Source organism: Mya arenaria, chromosome 9 (genome assembly GCF_026914265.1).
Source record: "Mya arenaria isolate MELC-2E11 chromosome 9, ASM2691426v1".
Taxonomy (NCBI): Eukaryota; Metazoa; Mollusca; class Bivalvia; order Myida; family Myidae; genus Mya; species Mya arenaria.
Window position 1 is genome coordinate 70,726,090 of NC_069130.1, and position 27,847 is coordinate 70,753,936.

At 35.2% G+C, this 27,847-nt stretch overlaps 2 protein-coding genes across 2 annotated transcripts; both read left to right on the forward strand.

Moving 5' to 3' along the window:
* The first annotated feature begins 3,037 nt into the window (after window positions 1-3,037).
* Window positions 3,038-21,465, forward strand: LOC128202961 (thymidine kinase 2, mitochondrial-like). The gene is made up of 10 exons (XM_052904168.1): window positions 3,038-3,151; window positions 6,372-6,424; window positions 7,633-7,707; window positions 8,310-8,363; window positions 10,707-10,796; window positions 11,116-11,189; window positions 13,772-13,860; window positions 16,772-16,851; window positions 17,964-18,044; window positions 19,713-21,465. Exons 1-10 carry the CDS (start codon window positions 3,124-3,126, stop codon window positions 19,800-19,802), a joined length of 714 nt encoding a protein of 237 aa, XP_052760128.1. The 5' UTR covers window positions 3,038-3,123; the 3' UTR covers window positions 19,803-21,465.
* Window positions 21,466-25,033: 3,568 nt separating this feature from the next.
* Window positions 25,034-27,210, forward strand: LOC128246331 (ceramide-1-phosphate transfer protein-like). The gene is made up of 3 exons (XM_052964523.1): window positions 25,034-25,069; window positions 25,212-25,429; window positions 26,415-27,210. The coding sequence occupies exons 1-3, from the start codon at window positions 25,034-25,036 to the stop codon at window positions 26,929-26,931; spliced, it is 771 nt and encodes a 256-aa protein (XP_052820483.1). The 3' UTR covers window positions 26,932-27,210.
* The last annotated feature ends 637 nt before the right edge of the window (window positions 27,211-27,847 follow it).

Sequence of the window (27,847 nt, forward strand, 5' to 3'; positions counted from 1 at the left end):
TCGAGCGAAACATGTTAGAAAATTGATCGAAAACGAAAACAAAAACAATATTGAAAGAAAAACACTCCGAGATTCAAATATTTGATCCTTTTATGGGTGAATATATAACAAGTAACATTCTGTCTGTCCATAAAGTCGAAGGGAAAGAATACGAGCCCAAAACTATTAGAACATAATTTCAAGCTTGGATAGGAAACTAAAAGGTCACCTGTATTAAAACATTGCTGATCAAACAAATGCTTTCCTCCTTACCAGAGATGCACTGCGTGTATAACAGAAATCGTTGAAAAAGTTAGGATACAGAAGAAAACCGTTCAAATTCAGTCCAACTACATACCATGAGATACACAATGATGTTTCGACAAGGAATTGCTACTGTCAAGGTACTCCAAATGTACTTCAAATGTCACAGAAACTTTTTCTGTCCCTTTAGACATATTCGTAATCTCGTCGCCTGACCATTTTTCAATGCTGGTGCCGACGCACCCTGAACATTACCATCGTCATTTTCTGCTGTTTGAAATGCAACAAAGCTTTTATGTTTTGTTTATATGCAAAGTCTTCGTACCAAATTCACTGATTTATATTAGACAACTGCTTTAATTAAAATGATACTGTCAACGCATTTAACTTTACAAGCTATTGTTTTCCTCTAACAAAACTGTACGTTACGATTCGTTATTCCGATACCCCATGGCTTTACACTGGCATTGCCTGTGATTCGAACATAGATTCGCCCGTAGAAGCGAGCATTCAAGAGGGCCAAAGAAAAGACGCAGAACATCTAACATCTTATAAGCAAATACGTTGTAAGACAAAAATCTCAGTTCGTTAGGCAAAACAAGTATACTTTAATAACCATACATCTGCATTAAGAAAACAACAAAATACTTCTGACTTCTTAAATTCACTCTAAACATACAATGTATCAATCAAAACATATGTACATTAATACAAAACAATGAGCTTTATAAAGATGCATGCGGTAAAGTAATATATTCTAAACTACATTTACCAGTGTCGAAGTAATATGGACTGCACTTACACACAACTTCTTAATGTTGAATTTAATCCTGAAGCCATTTTCATAGAACTTCTTGTTTCATTTCTTTACTAAAGTCGATTTCCTAAAAGTCAAAGTCATATTAAGAGAAAAGTATGAGTGTTTGTTACATAAAATAAGTATATTCAATACAATCAATGGAAATAGAGTATTTCTGATGGTTGTTAGTTATTATATCATATGGCCAGTGAAATACTTAACTAGAACTTTGCTTAAGAAATTGTCTTAAGTTGTTTTATGAATACCGACCCCCAGGTCTCCATTTCTTGTTAACGATGAGGTTCCAGTTGTCCATCATATTCGTAAACAAGGAAATGCTTTGAGATCTTGTATTCACCATTCTTCTTAAAGAGGTTGCTAAAAAATTATGTACACCTTCATCTTTCATCTTAATTACTCACTACGTCATGGGAAGGTAAAAAGTCAGTGAACACTTGCTAATGTCCGTACCATTTTCAAAAAGATTGACATACACGGTGTTTCAAACTTCAGACTTGAGTTGCTTATAAAGTGTTATAAACAAATTTCTAAACATATGTCTACAATTTTATCATAGAGCACAATTCTTTAAAGTCCAATCTAAGTTCAAGCTATTTGCTTACGATGCCTCTCTTTGTATTGTTGTCAACAGCCAGAAAATAGTGGCTCTGGATCCAGAGTTATCTTAGATTAACACGCTCGTCTTCGCATACACGGTACCCTCCTTCAATAACACCTCTGTTCAAAAATATGGTTGAGAGGCCATTTTGCAAGTCAAGTGTGATTGAAGATACTTCCCAGCAGACACATGTCGCTGGTTAGATGTCAGATATACGAGACCAAAATCTAAAATTAATGTTAGGATGCCGACCAAAATCCGACGTTTAACCACCGTCTATTCGTGATATGTAGCAGGGGTTAGGAAACCGACAAAAATATGACGTCTAACGGACGTATTTATGTATAAAGCCAACATTAGGATACAAACTAAAATATCGACGCCCATTTATGTTATATCAAATAAAATAAGTATATACCGGGATATGTGGTCGTACGTACGTATTCTACCATTGTAATTATGAATCGGTTACCCTTGACAACTATTTCCGCAAGCCTTAGTTTTAAATTCATTTAGATTGTTTAAATTTTGTTATATAACAGGTCGGATGTGGTCAGATTGAGGTTGTATGGAAGTATTCACGTCAGATAACGTCGGGGAAATGGTCGGATTTTATTTTTTTGGAAGTTGGTTAGATTTAATGATATTACGGTTTAAATGCGGTTGGCGAATGATCAGATTTCAGTTGAGGATATGTCGCACTACGGCAAGGTTTATGTCAAAGAGTATCCAAATTCCGATGACGTCGCAAAAAATTATATATTACGAATAGCTCATGTAGTAGAAACATATGACCAAAAAATAGTAAATGTAACTTTTGAACTGACCTCACTGCGGCATCAGAATCAAGTTTTAATGAGTAACTAATTACCTTTGATTACCTTTGATTTTCTTTTACCTGTTTACATTAAAGTTAAGTTCACATAATCATTTTTTTAAAGCATGTGAATAATCTAATCATCAATGCAAAGTTATTAATGTGGTTTACAATATAAAGTTTTGATATATTGACATTATATGGCATTATAATTTTATGTCGTTATGGCCTCACGGTAGGGTCCAGCCATTATGCAACCAATGATAATGCAGCCAATTAACATGGGCACACTTTCATACAACCAATCAAACACACGAAAGTATACCGCTCCATACGAATGAGGTATGAGTAACAGATCGGAATGGTATCAGCCGATGATAGAATGTTAGCAGTTCTACTTTAAGACGTAATGTTATAACAAAATAAGCCTTTTATATCTTGAATAGGTTATTCCTAGGTGTCTAGTGGTCTGATCGCGTTACATAAAATCAGGGGCAGGTAACACCCGACAAACTCAGGAGTGCCATTGTATCCCGTTTGAAATTGAGACGTTTGGTTTAGCAATTTTGCGGGAAATACAAGCGCCTATTTTCGAAGTAAACAAAGCAATTTCCGCCTTATTTCAGGAAAACATCGGTTTTAACCATGCTGAGCGTTAAAGGATTGTCCTTAGGTAATCATATCTATACATCGACAGTCAATTGTTATTTGACAATAATGAGATCTTCAGGCTTTTAATTTGAAAACATGCATTTTGATGATTTTGTTTGAAAAATACTTTACTCAGTGACTGTTCGCAAACCGCAAACTCATGTATACATTTTGTCAATGTAGTGTATGTATGTATTTCTTTAGACATTGCGTACAAGAATAAACAGTGAAAGTGCAAGCTTTTATTTCCAACGTGTGGTCCTTTGTTTATTGCTGAAGGGATAGCTAATGGAAGAGACAGTGGCCCTGGCAGGATACAAGGAAGTCTAGGTGCTATACTAGTCCACCTAAATGGCTATCAGCGAGTCTTTGGATGATTATTACTGATGACGTCCACCATCCCAGCAGAAAGTAGTGAACGGTCCTTGTGCAGAGAATCCTCGCAGCCACAATTTTGAAATTATTATTGCCTACTATTCAACATATATTTATTTATTATTTTATGTCTTTATGTCAAAATACATATTAGATATCATAAAACACTTACATGTATCGATTGTTTATCAAGTATCCCAATATCTGTAAATCTGGGACAAATCTGACAGGTTGTGTACTAGTCCAAATAATTGTACGTTTACGGATTTTTTTACGTTTTTTGATATGGCAAATCCTTTACGTACAAATTGTTTAGTATCAAAAGTGGGTAGTTATTCCGATCAGGATTCTGGGTTAAAGCATTTAACATCTTAAAAATATTTGACATGTTTTTTTCATTTCTTGCTGTCAAAACATAGCGATATATACATGAAGGGCACCTGCAAGGCTTCAGGGCACAATTTTTAAACAATCGGAACATTTCGGCCATGGCCAAGTTGTTACGATTGTATTTACAAGGTCTATCTCGAAGCTTGTCGGAGGTGGCCGAGTTTTTACGATTGGTTCGAGTTGTTCCGCTTGGCATAATTGTTGTCTGTGTCAGTCAACTTTCGTTTTATTGGAAAGGTAAATAATGTGTTTTAATGCATTAAGTGCTTGTTTTGTGCAAAATGACTTTTCACTTACATGGTAAAATATGAATATAAATCTTTATGATCAATTTAAACCATAAAATATTTCACTTAATACAATTTCAATATTTTTCAAAATACCCCCGGTTTTTGCACAAACCCGTTTAGACGTTAGGGATTGGAAGAATCCCGTATAACACATGATGACATCTATAATTTTAGACTATGTTGTGTACATGTACATGTATAAAAGGGTATTCAAGACTCAGAATATATTTATGTGAAATTAACTACTCCAATGACAAATTCAATCTAGTTTAGTTCACTGTCAGGTATATAATAATATTGAACAATTTTGTCATTATTATTCAGCATTGATGCATAATATTACAATGTTATTAATTAGGTGATTTCATATTGGCGTAGTTATTTGTCCGAGGTTTGCTGGTGACCAAGAACAAATAACTTGGCCAATATGAAATCAACTTACTAATAAGTATTTTATTAATTAACTATTACGTATGGTATGGTACAACATTTTGGTTTAAAACATTCAAATAACTTACCTGAAGAAGTTAATTTCACAGCAAAGCTGTATTTTTATCCCTTATTTATTCATAGTGTCTCTTCTTCACTTGACTTTGCTGAATTTGACATGCATCCTTAAAGTGACATTGCACAAACTTATGAATAAAGCACTGTACAGTGTAAGGAAGCATGTCTTTTCGTCTTAATTTACTTAATCATTTGCCAAACGTCAAGTGTTTCACCTTCGTCCTCCATTTTGTTGGTGTACAAAATCATAATAGTTGTAAAATCCACCAACGGGTTAAATACAACTGTAATATCAAACCGTATTGTTTTATAGGTTCAAGAATTCCAATATAGGTTTATACGAAGCATCAAATTTTCAAAACAGTCGGAAAACCGGAAAACAAAATGGCTATCTTTTAAAAAAAGTCCAGCATATTTCTCATATTAGGCCAGTTTCGACAGCCAGTGAAAATGGTCCATTTCTCAGATCCTATATTAGGCGAGTTTTGTAGCCAATCAAAACGGAGGAAACTCATATTAGCCAAGTTTTATTGATATTGGCCGAGTTTGGTTGATATTGAGCAAGTTTTGGCATATATTGTCTATAGTTGTCTCGTATTGGTACCGCGCTTGTCCCCGTATCACTTCAAATACGTGATATTGATTATTAATTCTATATGGTATTTCGCCCTGTTTTAAATGGTAGAGAGTTGTAGCATTACAGGGATACATAAGAAATGTCAAAATATTAAAACAAGTATCCCTGATTGCTCTTTATTGTAGCTAGGTGTATACCCTAGCTCTATTTTCAGAGGCTCCTTGGTTCTTGTATTTGCTCAGTGTAAAGCACCAATACACGGGGAACAACTTTTCCTGGGTTAAACCAGTACTGAGTACACTACTTTCCTAGCACTACCCTTTAAATGCCAAGCGCCAGGCAAGGGAGCTACTTGTACCAACTTTTAACATCTTTCTGCATGACTCGGCCATGGATCAACCCCATGACCTTTCACTTTGTGGGCAGACACCTTAACCCATAGGCCATGGAGACAGTGACAGAGTTTGGTTTGCTCAATTGCTTTGAGGACCATGCTAGTGATTCTAAAATGCCGTCCCAGTTTTTTTTATAATGTTAAGCCTGCTAGGATCAAGGTCAAGGTCACTGTCTCAATTATGACAGCGGATTAAGGGCTGTCAATCTTTTATAACGATTTCAATAGTAAAAAGGGCACTAACGGGATATTTGGCGCTAATAGAGCATTTGTGAAAAGGGCACTACTCAAAAAGGGGGCAGGGCGGTAAGAAAAGGGGCAAGGGCGCTGTGCCATTGAAAAACAGGCTAGCTGGAGCACTGCTGTTGCTATAAAAAGATAATCGTTTGGTACTGAATAACTTTAGTTAGGGTAGGCATATTGTGACCAAACTTATTATGTAGGAGGAGTTTATGGAGGACTCTTGTGAAATTGTATTTAAAGCCCCTAGGGTCAAGGTCACTATTACTTAAACCAGAAAAAACAACAGTTGAAAGTGAATTTCACAACAAAGGCTTAAGTTCTTTTGTTAATCTTTGAAATCTGATTTCTTTGCAGTGCTGCATTTTTTATTTACTATTTTATTTGTCTTTTTTTGTTGCTTTTGACAGGCACATATCATTATTGAATTTATTTCTGATATCTTATAGCTTTGTTTTTCTTACTTCAGAAAATGTGCAGCCAACACCAAAGAGACAGCCTAGAGCTAAGAAACCGTTTACGGTATACATATTTATAATTATGATACATAGACTTGGTGCTTTATAACTTTTAATCAAAGTAACATTAGGATTAATTATCAAAAAAGATGTGATCTTATGTCGAACTTTACTATTTTATGGGTAAATCATGTCTTTAATTTGTATGCAACTAATGATTTCTTTTGTTATTACATTGTACCTGTTCTGTAAAACTGGTACCATACATTAATGATAATAGATAAGAATATTATTGTTTTTATTAGGGACTGGGTCAAGGCAAAAAATCTCTAAGCATTTAATAATATTTTACTTTAATAAAAATATTTATGGCTGTAGTGTACAACATAAATTATACAACATATATGCAGGAATTTTGTCGATGAAACTGTAGTTGTACAAATGTGATTTAACCACGGATTCCTGCAAATCTATTTGCTCTAGCTGGGAGTAAGATGTATTATTGGTCCCAGGCTCTAGGGACCTAGATAACTGGTTAAAATGGTGATTCAGTCATTGAAATTAGAATTTTAGATGAACAAGCCCAAATTCTTAGACTATTGCTTGGCATCAAATTTTTGAACAAGCCCTGCTATATGAAATTCAAAAATTGAGCAAGCCTGGAAGTCATTTTATCAGTGCAGGGCTTGGGGACTTTTCGACCACTGCTGATTGTGTTTGGAAGTTTTGGATTGCTTAATTTGTTGCTAGTATTGACACTCCAGTTTGCTCCAAACTTAAAAGTCAGGAGAGCTCTTAAAAAGGCTTCTATAAAAGCCATTTTTGCTTCTGCGACAGGGTGTTAAAATCCCCTTTGACCTCCCACTGGGGGCCTAAAGAACCCTCAACCCCTATTGCTGAAATGGTTTCAGCCCTTCAGCAGCAAGGTCAATCATATCCCTGGAACTTCAACTTGCCAGTTAGGAGTTTTGGATAAATGCAATACCAATAATAGAATCACTTAATATTAATGTGTCACATTATAATAGAGAATCAAAATCTGTAAATGTACCTTAACTACTGACTAGTAACAGAATATCACAGAAGAAAATGTCTCTAGCTTGGCTAATTTTGTTGGATTTTGGTCTTATGTAATTTTTTAGGACAGCCTGGAGGGGAATTTTGACAATGGGGCAAAATTTCTGCCCCAAAATCGTCTGAAAGACAGCGCTGACATGTATTGGTACCCCCTATTACAAGTCTTATAAGTAATCAAGTTTATTGTTATTTCAGGTAGCAGTCGAAGGCAACATAGGCAGTGGAAAGTCTACATGTCTGGAATACTTCCACAAACAGAAGGAAGTTGAAGTATGGTTCAGTGACAATGCTCATGTCTTGGTCAATGGAATCACTGGGCAGATTCTGATTTAATCATTAAGCAACTGCCAAAAGTCATTCATTGGTTTTAATAAGTGGGTTATATTGCAGTGTGTACATGCCTGCAGGCAAGAATAGTGATATTCCAATTTGCGCTACTTAAAAAGGTAGCTAAGTAAATTTTTTGTGTGGCATATGCTGAATTAATGCTTTTCTGATGCATAAATGAGCAATAACTGTTAATTATAGTTAGTTATTGCTATACGGCAGGTTTTATGTTGATTGTTTTATAAAGGAAAGAACATTGCGTAATTATCGTAGCACTGTCGATGTTGTCAGCAGAACTTGCCAGAAGAGTCAGGCATAATGTTTAACCTATGCCAATAGCTCAAAAAATGTTTAAAGTACTTATACATTCACATGAAACTTAGTTCATTTTAGGCTTACAAGTCTTTTTTTTAAAGAATAAAGTTGCAGTATTGTCATATTGTGCATGAATGTTGTGCAAACACTAAGATTCCGTGAAATAAAATTACATGTATAAGCTTTCACCATTTTGTCTCAAATACTATATTGTTATACGTTCATAACAGGTCGTCCCGGAGCCAGTATTCAAGTGGAAGGATGTGAAAGGCTACAACACACTGGTAAATATGATAATCTCCGTTTACTTTTATCAAGGTAGTAGTGAGACGATAATGTTTGTTTGAATGAAAAGCTGTATTTTTTTCCCTTCCAAATAGGCTTAGGCCTAAAACAATAGCTGTGTTTCCTGTAACCCCACTGACCCAAGTTTTTCTCGCCAACCCTAGTCTTTTTTATCCCCCGCCTTGAAAAGGCGAGGGGATATAATAATGGTAGGCGCGATTCCGTGTGTGTGTGCGTCCGTCCGGCCCACATTCATTTCTTTGCATCTCCTCTTACATTTCTCATGCGATTTCTACCAAACTTTCACAGATTGATGATCATGAAGTGAAGCAGTGCATATTGTCGGGCTTTCCTGATTCGACCATTTTTGAAAGAGTTATTGCCCTTTGCTTATTTTACATATAAAATTGGTTTCTTCGCAACTCCTCTTACGTTTTTCATGCGATTTCTACCAAACTTTCACAGATTGATGATCATGAAGTGAAGCAGTGCATATTGTCGGGCTTTCCTGATTCGACCATCTTTGAAAGAGTTATTGCCCTTTGCTTATTTTACATATAAAATTGGTTTCTTCGCAACTCCTCTTACGTTTTTCATGCGGTTTCTACCAAACTTTCACAGATTGATTATCATAAAGTGAAGCAGCGCATATTGTCGGGCTTTCCCGATTCGACTATTTTTGAAAGAGTTATTGCCCTTTGCTTATTTTAAAATTGGTTTCTTCGCAACTCCTCTTACGTTTTTCATGCGGTTTCTACCAAACATTCACAGATTGATGATCATAAAGTGAAGCAGCGCATATTGTCGGGCTTTCCTGATTTGACCATTTTTGAAAGAGTTATTGCCCTTTGCCTTTCATTTAAAATTGGTTTCTTCGCAACTCCTCTTACCTTTTTCATGCGATTTCTACCAAACTTTCACAGATTGATTATCATAAAGTGAAGCAGCGCATATTGTCGGGCTTTCCTGATTTGACCATTTTTGAAAGAGTTATTGCCCTTTGCTTATTTTACATTTAAAATTGGTTTCTTCGCAACTCCTCTTACGTTTTTCATGCGATTTCTACCAAACTTTCACAGATTGATTATCATAAAGTGAAGCAGTGCATATTGTCGGGCTTTCCCGATTCGACTATTTTTGAAAGAGTTATTGCCCTTTGCTTATTTTAAAATTGGTTTCTTCGCAACTCCTCTTACGTTTTTTATGCGGTTTCTACCAAACATTCACAGATTGATTATCATAAAGTGAAGCAGCGCATATTGTCGGGCTTTCCTGATTTGACCATTTTTGAAAGAGTTATTGCCCTTTGCTTATTTTACACTTAAAATTGGTTTCTTCGCAACTCCTCTTACGTTTTTCATGCGATTTCTACCAAACTTTCACAGATTGATTATCATAAAGTGAAGCAGCGCATATTGTCGGGCTTTCCTGATTCGACTATTTTTGAAAGAGTAATTGCCCTTTGCTTATTTTACCTTTAAAATTGGTTTCTTTGTAACTGCTCTTACGTTTTTCATGTGATTTCTACCAAACGTTCACAGATTGATGATCTTAAAGTGAAGCAGCGCATATTGTCGGGCTTTCCTGATTTGACCATTTTTGAAAGAGTTATTGCCCTTTGCTTATTTTACATTTAAAATTGGTTTCTTCGCAACTCCACTTATGTTGATGACTATAAAGTGATGCAGCGCATATTGTCAGGCTTTTGCAATTTGACCTTATTTGAAAGAGTTATTGCCCTTTCTTAATTTTACGCATTTCTTATGTTTCTGAGCAACTACCCTTACCATTGATTGGCTTTCGTTACAAAAAAATGCCCCATGAGGCGGGGGATATAGCTGTCTGTGACCGCTCTTGTTAGGTGTTAAATTAAAAAACTAAATACGGTACACTGTCATTGTTTTCGTTGTTTGGTGTCTCTGGTCCATGGATCCTGTGCGATCCAAGGATAAACACTCACTCATGATCTCATCATCTGTAAAACCAAAATGCTTTCTCAACCAGAAGTAAAATGGCGGTGTCCATACTGTCAGTGGACAATGTCCGCATTTCATGATAAAATGTCTTGAGATCTATTCTCAACAGAACTGAACTTTATAGCATGGTGTAGCGAACATTCCACCCTATCCCTACTCCTACTCCTACTCCCCTAAAAGACAGGTGAGTGACATGCCCAGAAATAAATTTAAAAAATATTGCATGTAACCAGAAGCACAGGTTTGTTTTACTGGCCTTAGGCTGATATTGCTAATGATTTATCAAAATATTATTAAAGCCTGCGCGTTTCTGGTATGTTTATATGACCATATGTGAGTATATAATATCTATTTTTATTTTTTCAGGAGTTGATGTACAAGGATGCGTCCCGCTGGAGTCTTGCCTTCCAGTCGTATGTACAGCTAACCATGGCTGAGGTTCATAGGAAGGAAACAGTAAGATTATATACAATTTGCGTAAAAAATGTTTACTTACATTAGCTCAGTTATGAACTCAGCTTTTAACTGATAAATCAATTCACTCATGTGTCTGTTTCCAGGTAAACAAATTATTTTACTCTTTTGTTGGTACAATTTTAGGCAAAAATATTGCCTTGTGTTGGCAGGAGGAAACCAACTTACCCATCATGGTGACCACACTTCACCCCATTTTGATGACCATACCAACTCCTCCAGTGACTATACTTATATCATATAAAGTTTAAAACTAAAATGCTATATGCATCTCAACGGATACTTGCCTATATAATTTCAGACATGCCCAGTGAAGATGATAGAGAGGTCGCTGTACAGTGCACGTTACTGCTTTGTAGAGAACCTCTATAAAGGGTTGGTGCCTTAACTTGTTTTGATGTTCGTCCAGGGTTCCATATTCACTATTTTATTGAGGTTTCAATATAAAACTTCAGACTCAGAAAAACTTATTTTCATATTCAGCATTAATACTTTTTTAATTGCAGTTTAATAATCAAGTCAAGTTTGGAAATGCCCATGTCTTGATTTTATTAATTGTGGAATACGATCGTAGCGATACTTTAATAACTGCACTACTAGTTTTTAAGGTTCGAATCACTATGCATGAGTGAATTAAATTGAAAAACCTAAACCAATAATGAATATGGTGGCGCATTTTGTAATATGAGCTTTAGCAAAGAAATACATATATATTTGGAAAGAAATGCTCGGTCATTTGAATAAACTAGCGTTTCTTAGTTTATATTAATGATTGCACATTTTTTCATAAAACCCAAACAGAACGAAGAGCGAAAAATATTTTTTTCTTATTATCAATTATTATGCCCCCTTTTGAAAAAAGTGGGGTATATTGTTTTGCACATGTCGGTCGGTCTGTCTGTCTGTCTGTCTGTCGGTCGGTCGGAATACCAAATGGTTTCCGATCAATAACTTGAGAACGCTTTGACCGAGGGACCTCATACTTGGTATGTGTATTGGTCATCACCAGCAGATGAACCCTATTGATTTTGAGGTCAGTGGGTCAAAGGTCAAGGTCAGTGTGACCTTTACATGAAAAACGGTTTCCGATCAATAACTTGAGAACGCTTTGACCCAGGAACCTCATACTTGGTAGGTGTATTGGTCATGACCAGCAGATGAACCCTATTGATTTTGAGGTCAGTGGGTCAAAGGTCAAGGTCAGTGTGACCTTAACATGAAAAACGGTTTCCGATCAATAACTTGAGAACGCTTTGACCCAGGGACCTCATACTAGGTAGGCTTATTGGTCATGACCAGCAGATGAACCCTATTGATTTTGAGGTCAGTGGGTCAAAGGTCAAGGTCAGTGTGACCTTAACATGAAAAACGGTTTCCGATCAATAACTTGAGAACGCTTTGACCCAGGGACCTCATACTAGGTAGGCTTATTGGTCATGACCAGCAGATGAACCCTATTGATTTTGAGGTCAGTGGGTCAAAGGTCAAGGTCAGTGTGACTGTAAGCTGAAAAAAGGTTTTCTGATTGTCCATATTTTAAGTGTCCAAATCCTACTAACAATTTGGCTCCCAAGGGGGCATAAATGTTTCACTAACATCTCTTGTTAATTTTTGTTTTGAATATCACTGTAAATGCAAAGGCATGTGCTTACCAAACTGTACAGTATTAAGATATGTTCAGAATACTATTAAGATTAGGAGTTGTTTTATACATCCCAGAGTATGTTGTATAAGAAAACACATTTCAAAAGAAGGCTTACCTCTCAAAAATGACTTAAAACATCATTTCAGACCAAAACATGAATAATCATATTTCTGTGGAGTTAAGCTATCCTCTACATCCTTGACATCATCTGGTCAAAATTCAAGTCCTGAGGATCATGATATGATTCATAAAATAAATAGCCTTTAGAGCTGTTAACATTATGACAAACATGTTACAGTCAAATGATAGGCATTTGTAGAAAAAACTGTTGCATTTTGAAATATATCTTCGAAGTTAAGTTTTCATTACAGTGAGAAATCAATATTATACCTCAGATTGTAAAACACAAAACATGTTTACCGGGAGCTGCCATTTTGTTTGATTTTTTTTACACTAATGGTAAACTATAGTATATAAAACTCCCCGCATCAGTTACTTCCCTTTACAAAACACTATAAAGCTGATTAGGAAAATTATAATTGATTATACTGCAGCTTTCAAAAAAAGCTAAAAACCACCAAAAATCTGGTTCACTGTTAAAATTTATGTGAGGTCGTCATTTTGGTGTGGGCTTAATGATATTGGATTGAAAATACTATTGTCAGATTACCTGTCATCAAAAAACATTACATTTCATACCCATTGGCCTGTTTGGTTTGAAAAAAAAGTTGGGGTATTGTGGTAGTTGGGATAAAGCTAAAGAGTTATAAAAGAGTGCTGCACCTTTGGCAGTTTGCATTTTGTGGTAGCACCCTTTGCCCTTAGTTTAAACATTATATATTTTACAACGATTGTGAAGAAAGCTATGATAGCTTATACTAAGTCACTCTCGTTGGCACGATGTTGTGCGAGTGTGTTCTTGTGTTGTGGGGGAAACCGGAGTACCCGGAGAAAACCCACTTGTCTGGCTTGGTGGCCACTAACCAAACTCACATGCGCCCAGGCCGGGAATCGAACCCGGGACGCTTTGATGAGAAGCGAGTGCGCTAACCGGACAACCAAATGTAAAATTACTTCACTTAAGCGTAATTCCAACATTTTCATCTGTCAAATTATTCACATACATGTAAATAATGTGCCCTTTTCTCCTTTAGCACCCAGTCCAGCTTCTGCAGCACCCTGTCCTTTTTAAACCCTGGCTATCCTTACAATACCCAAACTTCAATTGGAAAAACTCAAAATTGCTCTGCAGCGCTCTTGTTTGTTTGTTTTTTTGTCCAGGATTCTCAGTGTTTTGTATTCACATTTTCAGGGGTTTGATGCCGGAAATAGACTATGCCATCCTGTCAGAGTGGTATGACTGGATCCAGGAGAATGAAGATATGCATATTGATCTCATAGGTACGTTTACCATGACACAATGAAGTTTGACACTGTCTTACATGTAGGTCGTAAGTTTACCTTGTAATACTATTTTGTTGTTTTCTGAGACATGTTGATGTAATGAAATATGAGTTTGTTTCTTCAGTAGAGATAAGTACTGAGTTCCTTTTTATTTATTTTATGTATGTTGTCCGCTCAATAAATTAAGGTGCCTTTGTTCAATCATCACCAAATTTAGTCCAAATGTTTATTGGCATGCTATCTTCGAGAACCAGCCATATCGCTTTAGTCACTTCAGAATTAATGCCTTTAAATTATAGAAATTACCTAAAATTGGTCTTGTCCGCTCAATAACTTAAGAAGCCTTTGTCCAATCACAACCAAATTTTCATAACCAGCCATATAGCTATAAGCTATAAGAGTTATTTCCCTTTAATTATAGAAATTGGTCTCCCTCAATAACTTAAGAAGCCATTGTCTAATCAACACCAAATTTGGTCAGAATATGTATTGGCATAATATCTTGGACATGTTCGATAACCAGCCATATTTCTGTAATCACTCAAGAGAAACCGCTCTTTAATTGTATAAATTACTTAAAATTGGTATTGTCCAATCAATTTCGTTTAATAGAAACCCTTTTCTAATCATCACCAAATTGGGTTAGAATGTGTATGGGCAGAATAGCTCAGTCAGGTTTGATAACCAGCCATGTTGCATCAGTCACTCCGGACTGATGACCCTTGAATTCGCAAAAACTGTATTTACAGTGTCCGACCTCTTTAAATTTGGCTTGACTTACAACTACTTATCACCAATCTTGGTGTCCTAAAATTAGGACAGACGTAATTTGTGTCAGTAAACTCTTGTTGAGATTCCAAGAGAATGTGCCCTTGCTGGGGCTGAATACCCACAACCTTAAGGGTGAGAGGTGGACACCTTTAACACTAGACCTCTTTTAACACTTTATTAAAAAAAATGCTATACAGAGCTGTCTCTTTCACAAATGTGAGACATTACCAAGGCAACCTGAGTTCAATTACAGGCCTGGGAGCATGTGCATTTGGTTGGTGGTCACCAAGCCGAACAAGTGGGTTTTCAGTGGGTTCTCTGATTTCTCCAACAACCACACTCTCGCACAACAAGAATGACTTTGCATAAGTTTGTTTGACTTTCTTCACAAGCGTAAAATAAAGTTTAAACTAAATGTAAGACATATTTTGAGCCAGAACAAACAGCCATTGTTGGGAGTGAGACCTGCAGTCTGGTTGTTACCAAGGATATTCATGGCAACAATTCAAATTGTGGAAAAGGCTTTAGGATTAACTTATTTGTTTGTGTTACTGTTACCAAGTGTTCACTTGTATGAGATGTTAATGGTACAGTAACATCTCACTGTATCTTGTTACGATTGTTTATAAAGGTGATTTCATGATTGATTCATTCTGACCTCAGTTGACTTTAGATAGCTAATTGCTGACCTCAATTGACATTGAGGCATGGCTTTGAAGTTTAATAACGCAAGTCTGCTCTAAGCAGCTAAGACATTGAAGATAAATGTGAAACACTGTCCCTAAATGACCATATGTGATATGAAATTTCATTTTACTTCTTATATATTTAATGCTATTTACTAAAAGGTTACAAAACATATTCCACTTCTCTGGGTTCCTGTAACTGAACATAAATGATTGATATATTTTGATACCATTTATGCACATATAAAACACATATAAAACACATATAAAACAACAAGACATACATAACTTGTATATTTACATTTGCCTATCCTTTGTGTAGATAAAACTTGTATAACACGCGTTGTGAGTTATGACGTTCTTGTTTATTTTAATATTGTGCTCCGATTAGATAAGGGTTACATCATTTAACCAATGATATACGATGTTACAAAATCAGCTTTTTTTTATACAGACATATGATGTCTTTTAGATTTCTCTAAGAACAAATACGGTACTCAATTACAGAAGATACTGCTAATTTTCAATGAATAATTATTTAAAATGTAAATATAAGTATTGATCACATTTTTTCTTGCATATGGTGTATGACCAAGAAGCGCTAGCTTGCTTCATGGAATTTGCTTGTGTGTCCTACTACATTCAGACACCATAAATGCAAGAAAAAAATGTAATCATTCAATCATAATACCATAATTGTATGTCTGGCAGTGGCAGTATTTTTATTTCATGCTTCAAGCACACTCACCTTAGATAGTGTTAACTCCTATCAGCAGAATTATGTTAAAGTTAAAGATGCAAGTCATTGCTGTTTAAAAGTTCATTTTTTGTTGTTTTGTTTGTTTTCAAAGACTAGCTTTGTACAACAGATTATTAACATGGGTGAAAGTTTTCAGTATTGATACTGAATTCAGTATTTTGGAAAATATTTATCCTATATAATGTATTGTAAAAATGGCATTTCCCTATGTAAACACCCTATTTTCAGTATTTTGAAAAATTAGCAATAATTGTATTATGTCAAAACATACCATAAATTTATAAAATAGGCATTTTTTCATTTTTCTATCAATGACGTTTTCCTGATGATTGCCAAACTGTATTGCCTAAAGACCAGCATGAAATGGCAATTCCTTAGGCAATTTTGGCTTAAATACAAGTGAGGAAAATCCCCATGTCTTAGGCAATTATCATACTAATATTATGGTAATTTCTTCAACTGTTTAATGCTACTCATTCATTTCCAATTTTATTCCTCAAAGTGAAAGGAAATATATACCATTATTTCTTGTCAAATGATCAACCTGCAAGTTTAGATTGTAGTTCAATTATTAAAAGCTGGAATATGTTCTCTTACAGACATTCACTTCAATAGAGATCTTTAGTGAGTTTCAGTGTCTCATCATATTATTAAAAGTAATTTTACTCAGAAATGTTCTGCATATTTTCAGTGTACCTGCAAGCCTCCTCTCCCACCTGCCAGTCACGAATCAAGAAGAGAAATCGACATGAAGAGCAGGCTGTTCCTATCGTAAGTGATGGAAACACATTTTCGAGCAGCCTATGAATGTTATATTTGGGTATTACTGGCGTCAGATTCTGTGGAGTAAGCAAAACCTAGTGCAACCAATAACTTGAGTACCGGTTTTTATAATATAATGGTGGTGAAACTTACTGACAGTGTTGGTAGGCTTACTGTCTCAATCAAATTTGATATTGCGGTAAATTGCATCTGACATGAACTCCTGAGTTATTCCCCTTTTACATTTAAAATAGTAGGTTTGTTCAAAAGTGCATACAATAACTGAAGTATTCATTATTAATCTTGATTAAACTAGGCAAAATTGGCTTTTTGCATACGATCAGGGTGAAGTTTGATTGTGGGATAACTCCAGAGTAATGCCCCTTTACAATAAAATCAGTCAATATATTTCTTGAACTGTCATCTGTACAGACAATAACAAGTAAAGAGTACGTAGAATTAAATCATGATGAATCTTGGTGGCAGTGTTTGTAGGCAAAATCTTTTTACCAAGTTTTATCTAGAGATTAATTTGCTCAGGTAGCACAAAAGTAATTCCCCTTTTTACATAAAAATAACAGCCTTAAAATCAAAAGTACAGTGATAAATAAATCAATTGATACTATGAAGAATGCCATTTTCTTTCATGCATGGGTTTAAACATCCATTTAAATGTGATGATTGTTAAAATATATTGATTATAAGCTGTGCTAGCACCTCTCACAAATGTGCAAGAGTGCACTCCATACAATATAAACAAACATGAAAATTCAATCAATCCTTATATTACCTAACTTTGGTATTTATTTTTCACCGTTAAGATTTTATTGTCAAAGAAATGTTACTGTCAACAATGATTGTAGAAAAGAATAGCCGATAGTTGTAATTTTGTATACCATTGGTATTATGATATTGCACCATTTCAATATATTTTATACTGCATTTTGAAATAAACAGAATCTATTGTGTGTTATACAATCTGAAAGTTGTCTATACAAAAGACTATGCAGAAGCAGCACATATAAGTATATCTCAACATCAGCTTGTCCTTCATCATGTAACTTGTAATGCTGATCAGTGATATCAAAGAAAACTTTCATTATTTGATTTACCATTTTCAGGAATACCTTGATTCCTTGAATTCTCTACACGAAGATTGGCTGATTAAGCAGAGCAAGTTTAAGACGCCCTGTCCTGTATTGGTATGTAACAGAAATAAGAGTAGTTTGTTTTAAGGGAAATGTTTATAATCACATAAACAGTATAAAACAGTGTTTATGCTTCATCATGTTCTGTATGACATTCAATTGGCATAATGTTGTTCTTTTGGCAAGGACATTTTTAGCTGGACTATTTGAAGAATAAGGAGGGCTACACTACTCGCCCCAGAGTCGGTGTCCGGTTTAAGTTTTATGGCAAGTTGGGATTTTCACGTATAAAGTCCAATACCCTTCATTCAATTCACTGAATACTTCACTCAGTTGTTCAGGTTGGGAAATTTATTCATAACTTCTAGACCGTTCATTCAATTGACTTGATACTTCACACAGTTGTTCAGGACCATTACACAATGAGGTTACATAACTCCATATTATCCTTAATACAAGTTATGGCCCCTGATTGACTTAGGAACTTACGTTAAAGTTTTAGGGCAAGTTTGGATTTTAATAAAAATTCTTTACCCTTCATTCAACTGACTTAATACTTTGCACAATTAATGACGACCATCTTACAATAAAGTTACATAACTCCATTTAAACCCTTTAAAATACCAATTATGGCCCTTGATTGACTCTTCTTTTTTTTAAAATTATCTTTTGATTTCTTTTGACAAGCACATTATCTTAACCAGATTTTCACAAAGTGAAACCAAGTTATAAGAATGACTTGTCATTGTTTGGGCAGGCTGGTAGAAGGGCAGCGTCATAGTAACCTTATGTATCGAATAATTTTAACTAGGTTTGACATCTAGTGATCAAACTTGGTATATAGGAAGAGGTTATGGAGACCTTTCATGGGATTGCATTTGAGGCCCATAGGATCAAGGTCAAGGTCAAAGCTACTATTAATAGAAAAATGGTTGGTGTTGAATAACTTTATAAGTAAGGGTCCACATTATTGCGAGCAAACTTTGTATATATAAAGAGTTTATAGAGACCTTTCATGAGATTGTGTTTTGGGTCCCCGAGAGTTATGGTCACTGTTTAGTTTTTAATTTGATTTTTATTGCTTTTGACAGGGTCATACATACATCATTATTGTATTCACTTTTAAGTCAAAACGGCGTAGTTGAGCAGGGCGCTTACGACAGCTCTTGTTATGAATATTTGTCTTTGGAAAATTAAGCAAACTTCAAAATCTGTACGGCTTCATACTGCAGGTCACAAATAATATTGTTTCATTGGTTTGAGCCTTTAATAGCAAAAGCACAAACATTTGTTATTAAATTATATTTATACTTTAAAAAATCATTCAAGAGAAACAACACCACTGTACCTGTAAGCTATCAGTGTTCTCAATAAGTTTCGGTTGAACCGTCCCAAATAGTTAACTCAAGTCACTGACCAGCTTCTACTTTTAATTAAAATTCATTGTTCTTTTTTCAGATTTAAACTGGCCCATTTTTCATTCGAACTGTCCATTTTAGCCGGCAGCAGGTTCTTTTTGAAAACACTTGAGTATTAAGGGAATTAAAATATTGTCTTTTGGATTTGAAAATGTTTCTATATTTGTGGTTATCTTATATCTGTGGATTAGATGTAAGGACACCAGTTTGGCCAATCTTACAATTACTAAGACATAAGTGTGCGCAAGATCTGTATAACCTTATATTAGTATATATATCATTATGTTTAATTATTCATTTTCAGATAATCAATACAGATTGTGGTATGGATGACATGTATAGGAAGTTTGAATTACACCGGGATGAGATTCTACAAATAAACAAGGAAAACTGATGAATGTAATTGAATAGGATCTTGATACATTTTGTTTGTGTTGAACACTGTGCTTATATTCACCTGTATATAATAAAATCATTATTTGTGTGGATAAGACCAATGTTGGTTGGTTGATAATATTTCATTGTTTAAGTATACTCTATTATGTATATCCCCGTTTATGAATTTTACAATCTTAATGTAGTCCGTAAGTTGGGTCATGTTTTAAGTGGGATGATTATTTATTTTTGTATCCCAATCACGCCATCACAGGACTGCAAAAACAATTTGACCGTTGTTAGACATATATCCTATATGGTTTAAGTTTTCACAAACAAAGATTTACTGCAACTAACAATTTGCCAACTCCTGAGGGTCCCAGTAATATGCTTTAAAGGGACTAGACACCAGAGGATACAAATTTGCAAGAAGAAAAAAAAAATTGTCAAAAACTTACATAAAATTGATATCGCTGTGTACAACACATTGAATTTTAATGACTGATATATCACCTCGCTTACAACAAATGTATCTTTCGAGGTTTTTGTGTATTTTTCCAAATCGAAAATTTACTGGGTTTACCACGTAAATCCCAGTTTAAAAATAGGGTGGGTAATTTATCTGTATTCTTAAACAGATATGATTTCAACAGGAAAACACAGATGAGACAGCAACATGATTGTTTCCTTTATTCTTGTAATCATGTAAAATGATGTATCCCAAATTGACAATTCTAGGCTTGTTTTGAGGAAATTCTGTATTTGCTGATTTTTGAACAATCTGGTGTCTGGTCCCTTCATGGATGAAGTAATATATCAAACTATTTTAAATCAGTTTACTCTTCAACCATTTATGCTATCTATTGGATTATCTGACTGATATTTTAACTGTTGTGCAATTACAGTGCAGGTGTAACTGGGAACATAAATGAAGGTCAATGCTTGTGAACTTACATAAATAATGTTTTGAATGTGAATACATGTGAACATACTTGTATGTGAATGCTTGTGAATATACATGAATTGTGAATACATGTGAACATACATGTATATGAACGCTTGTGAATATACATGCATATGAATGCGTGTGAACATACGTGAATGTGTGTGAACACACGTGAATGCTTGCGAACATACCTGAATGTGAATACTTGTTAAAGTATTTTAGTACATTATTAAGAAGAATGTTAAGCGCAATGTCTTGATTTAAAACTCAAAGAGAATACTCCAACATCAACCTCTATCCAGAAGTAGTTCAGTTTAAGTTAAATGCACTTTGCATAGACACAATGAGGTGTCAAGTCCTGATCAGCTGATGAAACCGAGACATTTATAGTGTCAGTACTTGTTTTACATCTGTTTTAGATCTGATAAGATAAATGTATTGTTATATATTTAGGGTTTACTCTAGTTTCAAGTCATGCTCTCAGATGATGTGTAAAGTCATTATGATAATATCATTCGTTCATTTCGTAACTTCACAGGATTTTAAAGATATCATAATTTTAACACTATTGATATGTATCATGTCATATGCATGTATGAGCTTTTTATTGACCCTGTTTTAAATGATGTTTTAACCATGTCTCAATTATAGATATAAACTTATAATATGTATATTTTACACCGACATTTAAATAACTCTTATGGTGATAGTTTTATATGTCATTGAAATAAATTTGTAGAAAGAAAGCTTGAAATTGTCTTTTCTGACCATTTGTATATAATATGCATGCAAGCAGCTGAAGTCGCATCGATACTTGAATATTGAAGATAGTTCCAACAGCTGACTAATGCTGCTTTGTCAATTTACATGATGCCGCCTGTCAGTCAAAGTAGCCAGTCAATACCCGATTGACCAGTCAGGGTCTAGATTAGGCGGGGCTTATCAGTTGCCAGTTACTATCCACCATGAGTAGGATAAAGAAAATCTGCATTTATCATCAGAAGTGTAATTATGTTGTTTTCTATGAAAACAATTTTTATGTTCTTCATAATATCACTGTAAGATAATGAAGACAATTAAGAAAGTCCGAAATACTGACATTTAAATGCTGCTCAAATTATGCATTACCGGTAAATTGTACTTGTTTGATAACAAAGTTACCTTTAGGTGGACTTTTTCAACCCTTCAGATGTATTAATCGTTCATGAAACCGTACATAATATACATTTATTTTCCGTTTGTCTTTAAATAGGAAATATCTTTATAAGTAATCAGTATATAGATAAAACAAAATCATCTTTGTAAATAGCGCAAATCGAAGTATAAACTTGTTATAATGACTATGATCATCTTTAACTTTGTTGCTTGCTTGAACAGTTTTGCATTTCATTTAATATGATTATTTGTGAAATTTGATGTTAATTTTGGCCAGAAGCATGTATTTGCTGATATTGCCAATAAACTGAAACTGATATAAGTTAATCGAGATAAACATTAAGGTAGTTATATCAATACTAGTAATCCATTAAACTTGTAAAGTGCAGGTGATTCTTGATGGAAAAAGGAAGAAAAGCAGCAAAAATTATTTGAGTTTTGACATTTGAATTAAACAAACGTATTTTTTTTACTTTCGTAAGGTAACTAATTCACGTTTTGTATCCCTAAATCACGGATATAGGTCCGTGCCATAACATCATGTCGCATCCATTAAAGTACATATCTTGACTACTATGTAGAAATCATAGTTTTTTAATGATAATTTTTTTCTTTCAAATAAATTTGCATTAATTTTCGAATCAGTTTCTGTTGTTCAAGATTAAACCAGAATATGAATGTAGATATGACTAAGGATGTTGGTAAGTGATTAAGTACACGTAAACTCATTGGCCGATATTTAGAACAGTTTATGTTTACTCATCTGAACTGTGACGTTCAGTTAATACCAATGAACAATACATCAGTATTGTTTACTTCTAATTAAAGTTCGTGCAGTACGCTTAAAACGAAATGAAAATAAGGGATGCAGGTACGTGTTGATGATAACTTTGATGCACGTTTTTACCTGTATTTAATCATATAAATTTTAAGAAATTTGGACCAATATAACTTAAATACAGATACTTAAACGTTCTACTCCCAGCTGTTATTAACGATATTGATCCATTCAAGTACTTGAACAAGTTGTAAGTACAAATGCACCCATTTTAACCGTGTTCAGGTTCAATGCAGGTCACTACATTGTACGTCGGCTATCTCCGTAAACAATCGCTAAATGGCTCTAACCCAACCACATTCGTCGTTTACTTTCTCGGAATTTAACGAACAACTACGGAATCAACCGAGCTTAAATGTAAATACAATTACGAAACATATACATGTGCATGATCGTGATTCAAATAGACATTGGCTTGGACAATTTGATCATTTAGTGTTTTACCTGTGAATGTGAACAATCTAATTCAGATATTAAACAAAGTGTAAGTTAAAGGAGACCGGTGAATTAACCTGCTACTAAAGACTAGACACAAGGCAGGTAAGTCTTGCTATAATGATAACATGGTTCTAGATTTAGTGCCATTTTGATATAATGTAAAAACAACATGGTTCAATAAACAGGTAAATGAATACACATATAACAGTTAAATATTGGCGGTTTACTGTAAATATATCTTTAAACGACATAATGCACGTGTTGTGACGTGTTATCGTATTTGTTACCAGAACATGAATGATACCTGTGTTTCCTTTGCCTACGGATTCGATCACACTTCTATAACTATTGTATATAATTTCAAGGGTGACAGAACTGCACGAGATGACGTATTCAATGAAGTGTCTTTCGACCACGAGTTGTGAACTAGGTCTAAGAAACATATATTTAGCGAAGAAAGTGTAAAAGGTGTGTGTGTGCGAGGGGGGGGGGTATGGTGGCTGGCGCCCCCCCCCCCCTACACACACACGCTAGATAAACGTGAAATAAGCGTTACTAACGCCATTCAGCGAACTAGAGTTGCCTGATACATGTTTAAATGATCAATTACTATAGAATTCTAATTTGAACTAATTCTGATTTATGATTGCAACAAGCATTTTTCAAGAAATAAATTGTTTCGGTATTTATGCACCAGTCATTTGTAACCACGGCTCCTCCAGGTCCGGCGAATAACCGGGACTTTGACTTTCGGTCCAGCCAACCCCGGGTAAAATCCCCGCCCTGCAGGGACGAACTGATGGTTAAACCCCGTTCAAATGCCCCCGCACCCCAGAGACTCTATATAAGGCCCAATCTTGGCTTAATTTGGCGCTATGACAAAACCACCGCGGTCACCCGGCCCTGCGGGGCCACCTGGAAAGTTAAAACACAGCCCTTTCCCCCGGCTATCCCCGGTATACCCCCGGACATGGGGGGGGGGGCGTGGTAACAATTGACTGGTGCATAACCAGTATAGCTTGTAAACGAGTCTTTAAAATCCGTACAGTGGGGAAGGGAGCGCACATTCAACGTTGAACCAAGAAGTTCGCTGCCCCCTAACCACAAGTACTATGTCCACCCCTGTCTTAATGTTTAATTGTATAAACATAGGATTTTCTAAATTTCATTTGTTTTGGTTTATGATCGGATGTGAAGACTTGTTATGAATTTGAAATGTCATATGCCGTAGTTAACATTTCAATTTGATATTCTATAATTCCAAGTTTCAATCCAGCTCTTACTAGTAGTCTACCTAAATAAGCCCGTAAGTAAGAGTTGGCTATGATAACTTTTGAATTGTATTTCGCGTAACATGATAGGCCTTACTAAATCATCGATTTTGAGGAGATCTATGAAGATCGTTTGCAGATTTTACTATTGTATTTAACTATTTGTATGTGTATGCATGAACATGATAACGAATGGCTTTTGTAAATACTTGCTCCAATATGTGCTCATTTTAACATATATGCTTTTTTTCCAGGTCACAAGCTCATTGTTTTTTTTGTTTTTTTTAAATGTTATGTATGTCTGTTATTCATGTCGGAAAATAGCTCATTGAGTTAATTTTTGTTGTTAACATATACCCGACTTTAAATAAAGGTTCTTGTACCTTGTATCTTGTAGTATAATAGCTAAATATTCCATCAATTCATATTTTTCAGACAAATGTATTCTCTCGACTGCAGCTGCCATCAGCCTATGAACCGCGACAGTCACACGTGCAACTGTACCAGTGATGCGTCAACCTGCGAACGACTTCACAGCTTTCACGTGCATAACAACGACCACCAACATACCAATAATAATGGGACACACCACGATCGTAACCATGGCGACGACCACGAGATCGAACATGGCATACAGGGTTTTGACAATGGTCGCGTGATTGAGTGTAAAACTTGTCACACCGGTGAACATCAAACCCCTAGTAATGACAATGCTTGTAAAGCTAGTGATGGTCACAGCGATTCATTTTCAAAAGACATATACGGCTGTGATCTGAGCAGAACAAGTCAACACACAATGTTCATGTGAACACAAACGAGAATCCTACACAACACGAACAAAACAACAAAGACCTTTCTCATGAACACAGCCGACCTTTTGGGGATGAGAAGCACGATTTTGACCTTGTGTTGGTGCTTGATTCCCTGATAAGATGTCCGCTAGAGGGCGGCGATGTTGATCTTAGCGAATATCTTGTCGCCTACAGAGAACTTTGCAGGTCAGTAGTTAAGCAGGTGTTCTTTTCTGATAAGAAAAGAATCAATGTCTCGTTTACATTAAAACATATACATTAATGGCTGGGACATAAAGTGCTGTTGCATTATGTTTTTCAGGAAACTCACACTATTAATAAATGTTTAGTACAATGTTACTAATTTCATTGAAACTTTCTTAAAACAAGAGGTGCCACAGTGACGAAAGCTAGAAGTAGACGGATCAACGGAATATGCCTACATTCAATGAGAGTGTACAGATACTATTAGCATACATTGTATATGCAAGACCCCATACAACAAACAGGTTGCCTTTATGCGCCGAACATCTGTGTTATAATATTTTAAAATCCCCCTCGGCAAGATAAAGTGATATTCCGGACACGATCATCTATACTCTGTGTTCATATATGCGTCATTCCATAATGATTAATTTTTAAGTGTGACATTGACCTTCTGGGTAGGGACGTGGGTAGTGCGCGCCATGTCGTCTTGGTGCTTCTTACATATATGCCAGGTTATTTTGAAAAAAGTGCATGCCGGACACCAACACAAATGTATGGAAGGATGGACGTACGGACGTATTACCACCTTCGGGCACAGTGGCTTGATGACAAAGGCTCATTAAAGTCACAATAAATAATTTCAACTAGCCAAAATTATATTTTATACATACTTGCACATGTATATTATCAATATAATACATTGCCATAAACATAAAATGAGATTTGACAAGATTCGAAAATAACCTATTACAGTATAGGGTATTTTTTATTTTTTTCAAATCTCATTTTATGTTTATGACAATGTATTATATTGATAATATACATGTGCAAGTATGTATAAAATATAATTTTGGCTAGTTGAAATTATTTATTGTGACTTAAATGAGCCTTTGTCATCAAGCCACTGTGCCTTCGGGGGCATAATAAGCAGCTTCTCTTTTTCTTGTAAGATATATTTATAATTTTGCATTTATTACATTTGCAGATTCTTCAAACTGACTGGTCGTTTGTTTGGGTTTGTCGCTAAAGACCTTGAAGGCAAACTAGCTATCATCGAACAGAAAATGGACGACAAGCTGCTCTCCACACATTGCACCACAGTGAAAACCATGGTCTGCTACGAACAGGAGCATTCAATCACTTTCAAAAAAGGATATAAACCGTCCGGGTCAAGGACGTTGCTTCGACTACATTGGGCGCTTGAATTCATACTTGAGTTCATGAAGAAGTTGAGTACAAGTTCTGATCACGACAAAACGTCTCTTATTGCGTCGGAAGTCTACCACAAAACGCTTTCTCACCATCATCCATGGATAACACGGAAAATGGCTGCACTTGCAATGTACTTGTTGCCTACGCGGAAGGATCTGATTGGGGCCATGTGTAAACAGGACTATGATCAAGTGATTGAACTTTTGGACGAAGTAGTCCAGGCAGGAAAACTGGTTTACGATTCCATTCAAGACATCTTTGCTTACAATAATATATTAAATATTCCATGAGATTGCAAATAAAATCCAGTACTTATACCGAAATCGCAGTATTAAGTTATGCCATTAGCTTAGACTTTGTTCTTGTGTAATATAGATTATTACTAATGATTATATGAATTTCATGTGTTTTATATATCTAATTTCCTTTGCATGTGTTTGGTGATATTTTATCATATTTTCAAATCCAAACTCGATGCATTTAAACACGCCAGTATTTCAAAGTTTAATAGCTGTGTTGTATATATAATTTTGTGCTGTTTTTTTACACAAATTACACTCATTTTTCTAATAAATATTAACGCAATTGTCATTTTGATAACCAACTCTTCCAATATGGAAAGGTGTTGCAAGTAAATGGATATAAGGTTATTACAGTAGAAAATGTTTAAACTGTATTTTGTTAGAATCTAACTAACATGAAACTATATGAACAAACACGGTAGCAAAATAACTTCCCAAGTGTAGTTGAATGCCACAGAAACGACAAAATCAACCAAAAGAAAAAAAGAAGAGATTACCAAATAAGAGCTCATGAGCTTTTTTAAACATAAAATGCAATTCCAGAGGTGTTTGAGGTGCAAAATGCCGTCTTTAAATTAATTTATGTTGTGGTTTAACACCTGCAGTGGCGCTGAAAGGGTCGATGTTAATACCTGGGTTGGTCCCCGTAGATTCCATTGTATTAACTTTCCTGTTTACAAGTACCTCAGTCTACATTCTACTTCATGACAAGATTCAAACAAAGCGGAAACATGACCAAAGATTCAAACATAGCGGAAACATGACCGGTGTTACACCTTGATTTTCCAGTGGATCACAAATGGCGTGAGACCACAGTTATTTTTACTATATGTTTCATATAGACACTAACCTGGCTTTTGACTTTATACACATCCCAATTGAAAAACAAGGACATGGCATCTCT

Bases quoted from the DNA above. Each gene is read 5' to 3' on its own strand.
- LOC128202961 (XM_052904168.1), top strand. From the start codon at position 3,124: ATGCTGAGCGTTAAAGGATTGTCCTTAG. The intron at 3,152-6,371 runs GTAATCATATCT...TTCTTACTTCAG, and splicing joins CGTTAAAGGATTGTCCTTAG to AAAATGTGCAGCCAACACCA. The intron at 6,425-7,632 runs GTATACATATTT...TTGTTATTTCAG, and splicing joins GAGCTAAGAAACCGTTTACG to GTAGCAGTCGAAGGCAACAT.
- LOC128246331 (XM_052964523.1), top strand. From the start codon at position 25,034: ATGGCGACGACCACGAGATCGAACATGGCATACAGG. The intron at 25,070-25,211 runs GTTTTGACAATG...TGATCTGAGCAG, and splicing joins GATCGAACATGGCATACAGG to AACAAGTCAACACACAATGT. The intron at 25,430-26,414 runs GTCAGTAGTTAA...TTACATTTGCAG, and splicing joins GCCTACAGAGAACTTTGCAG to ATTCTTCAAACTGACTGGTC.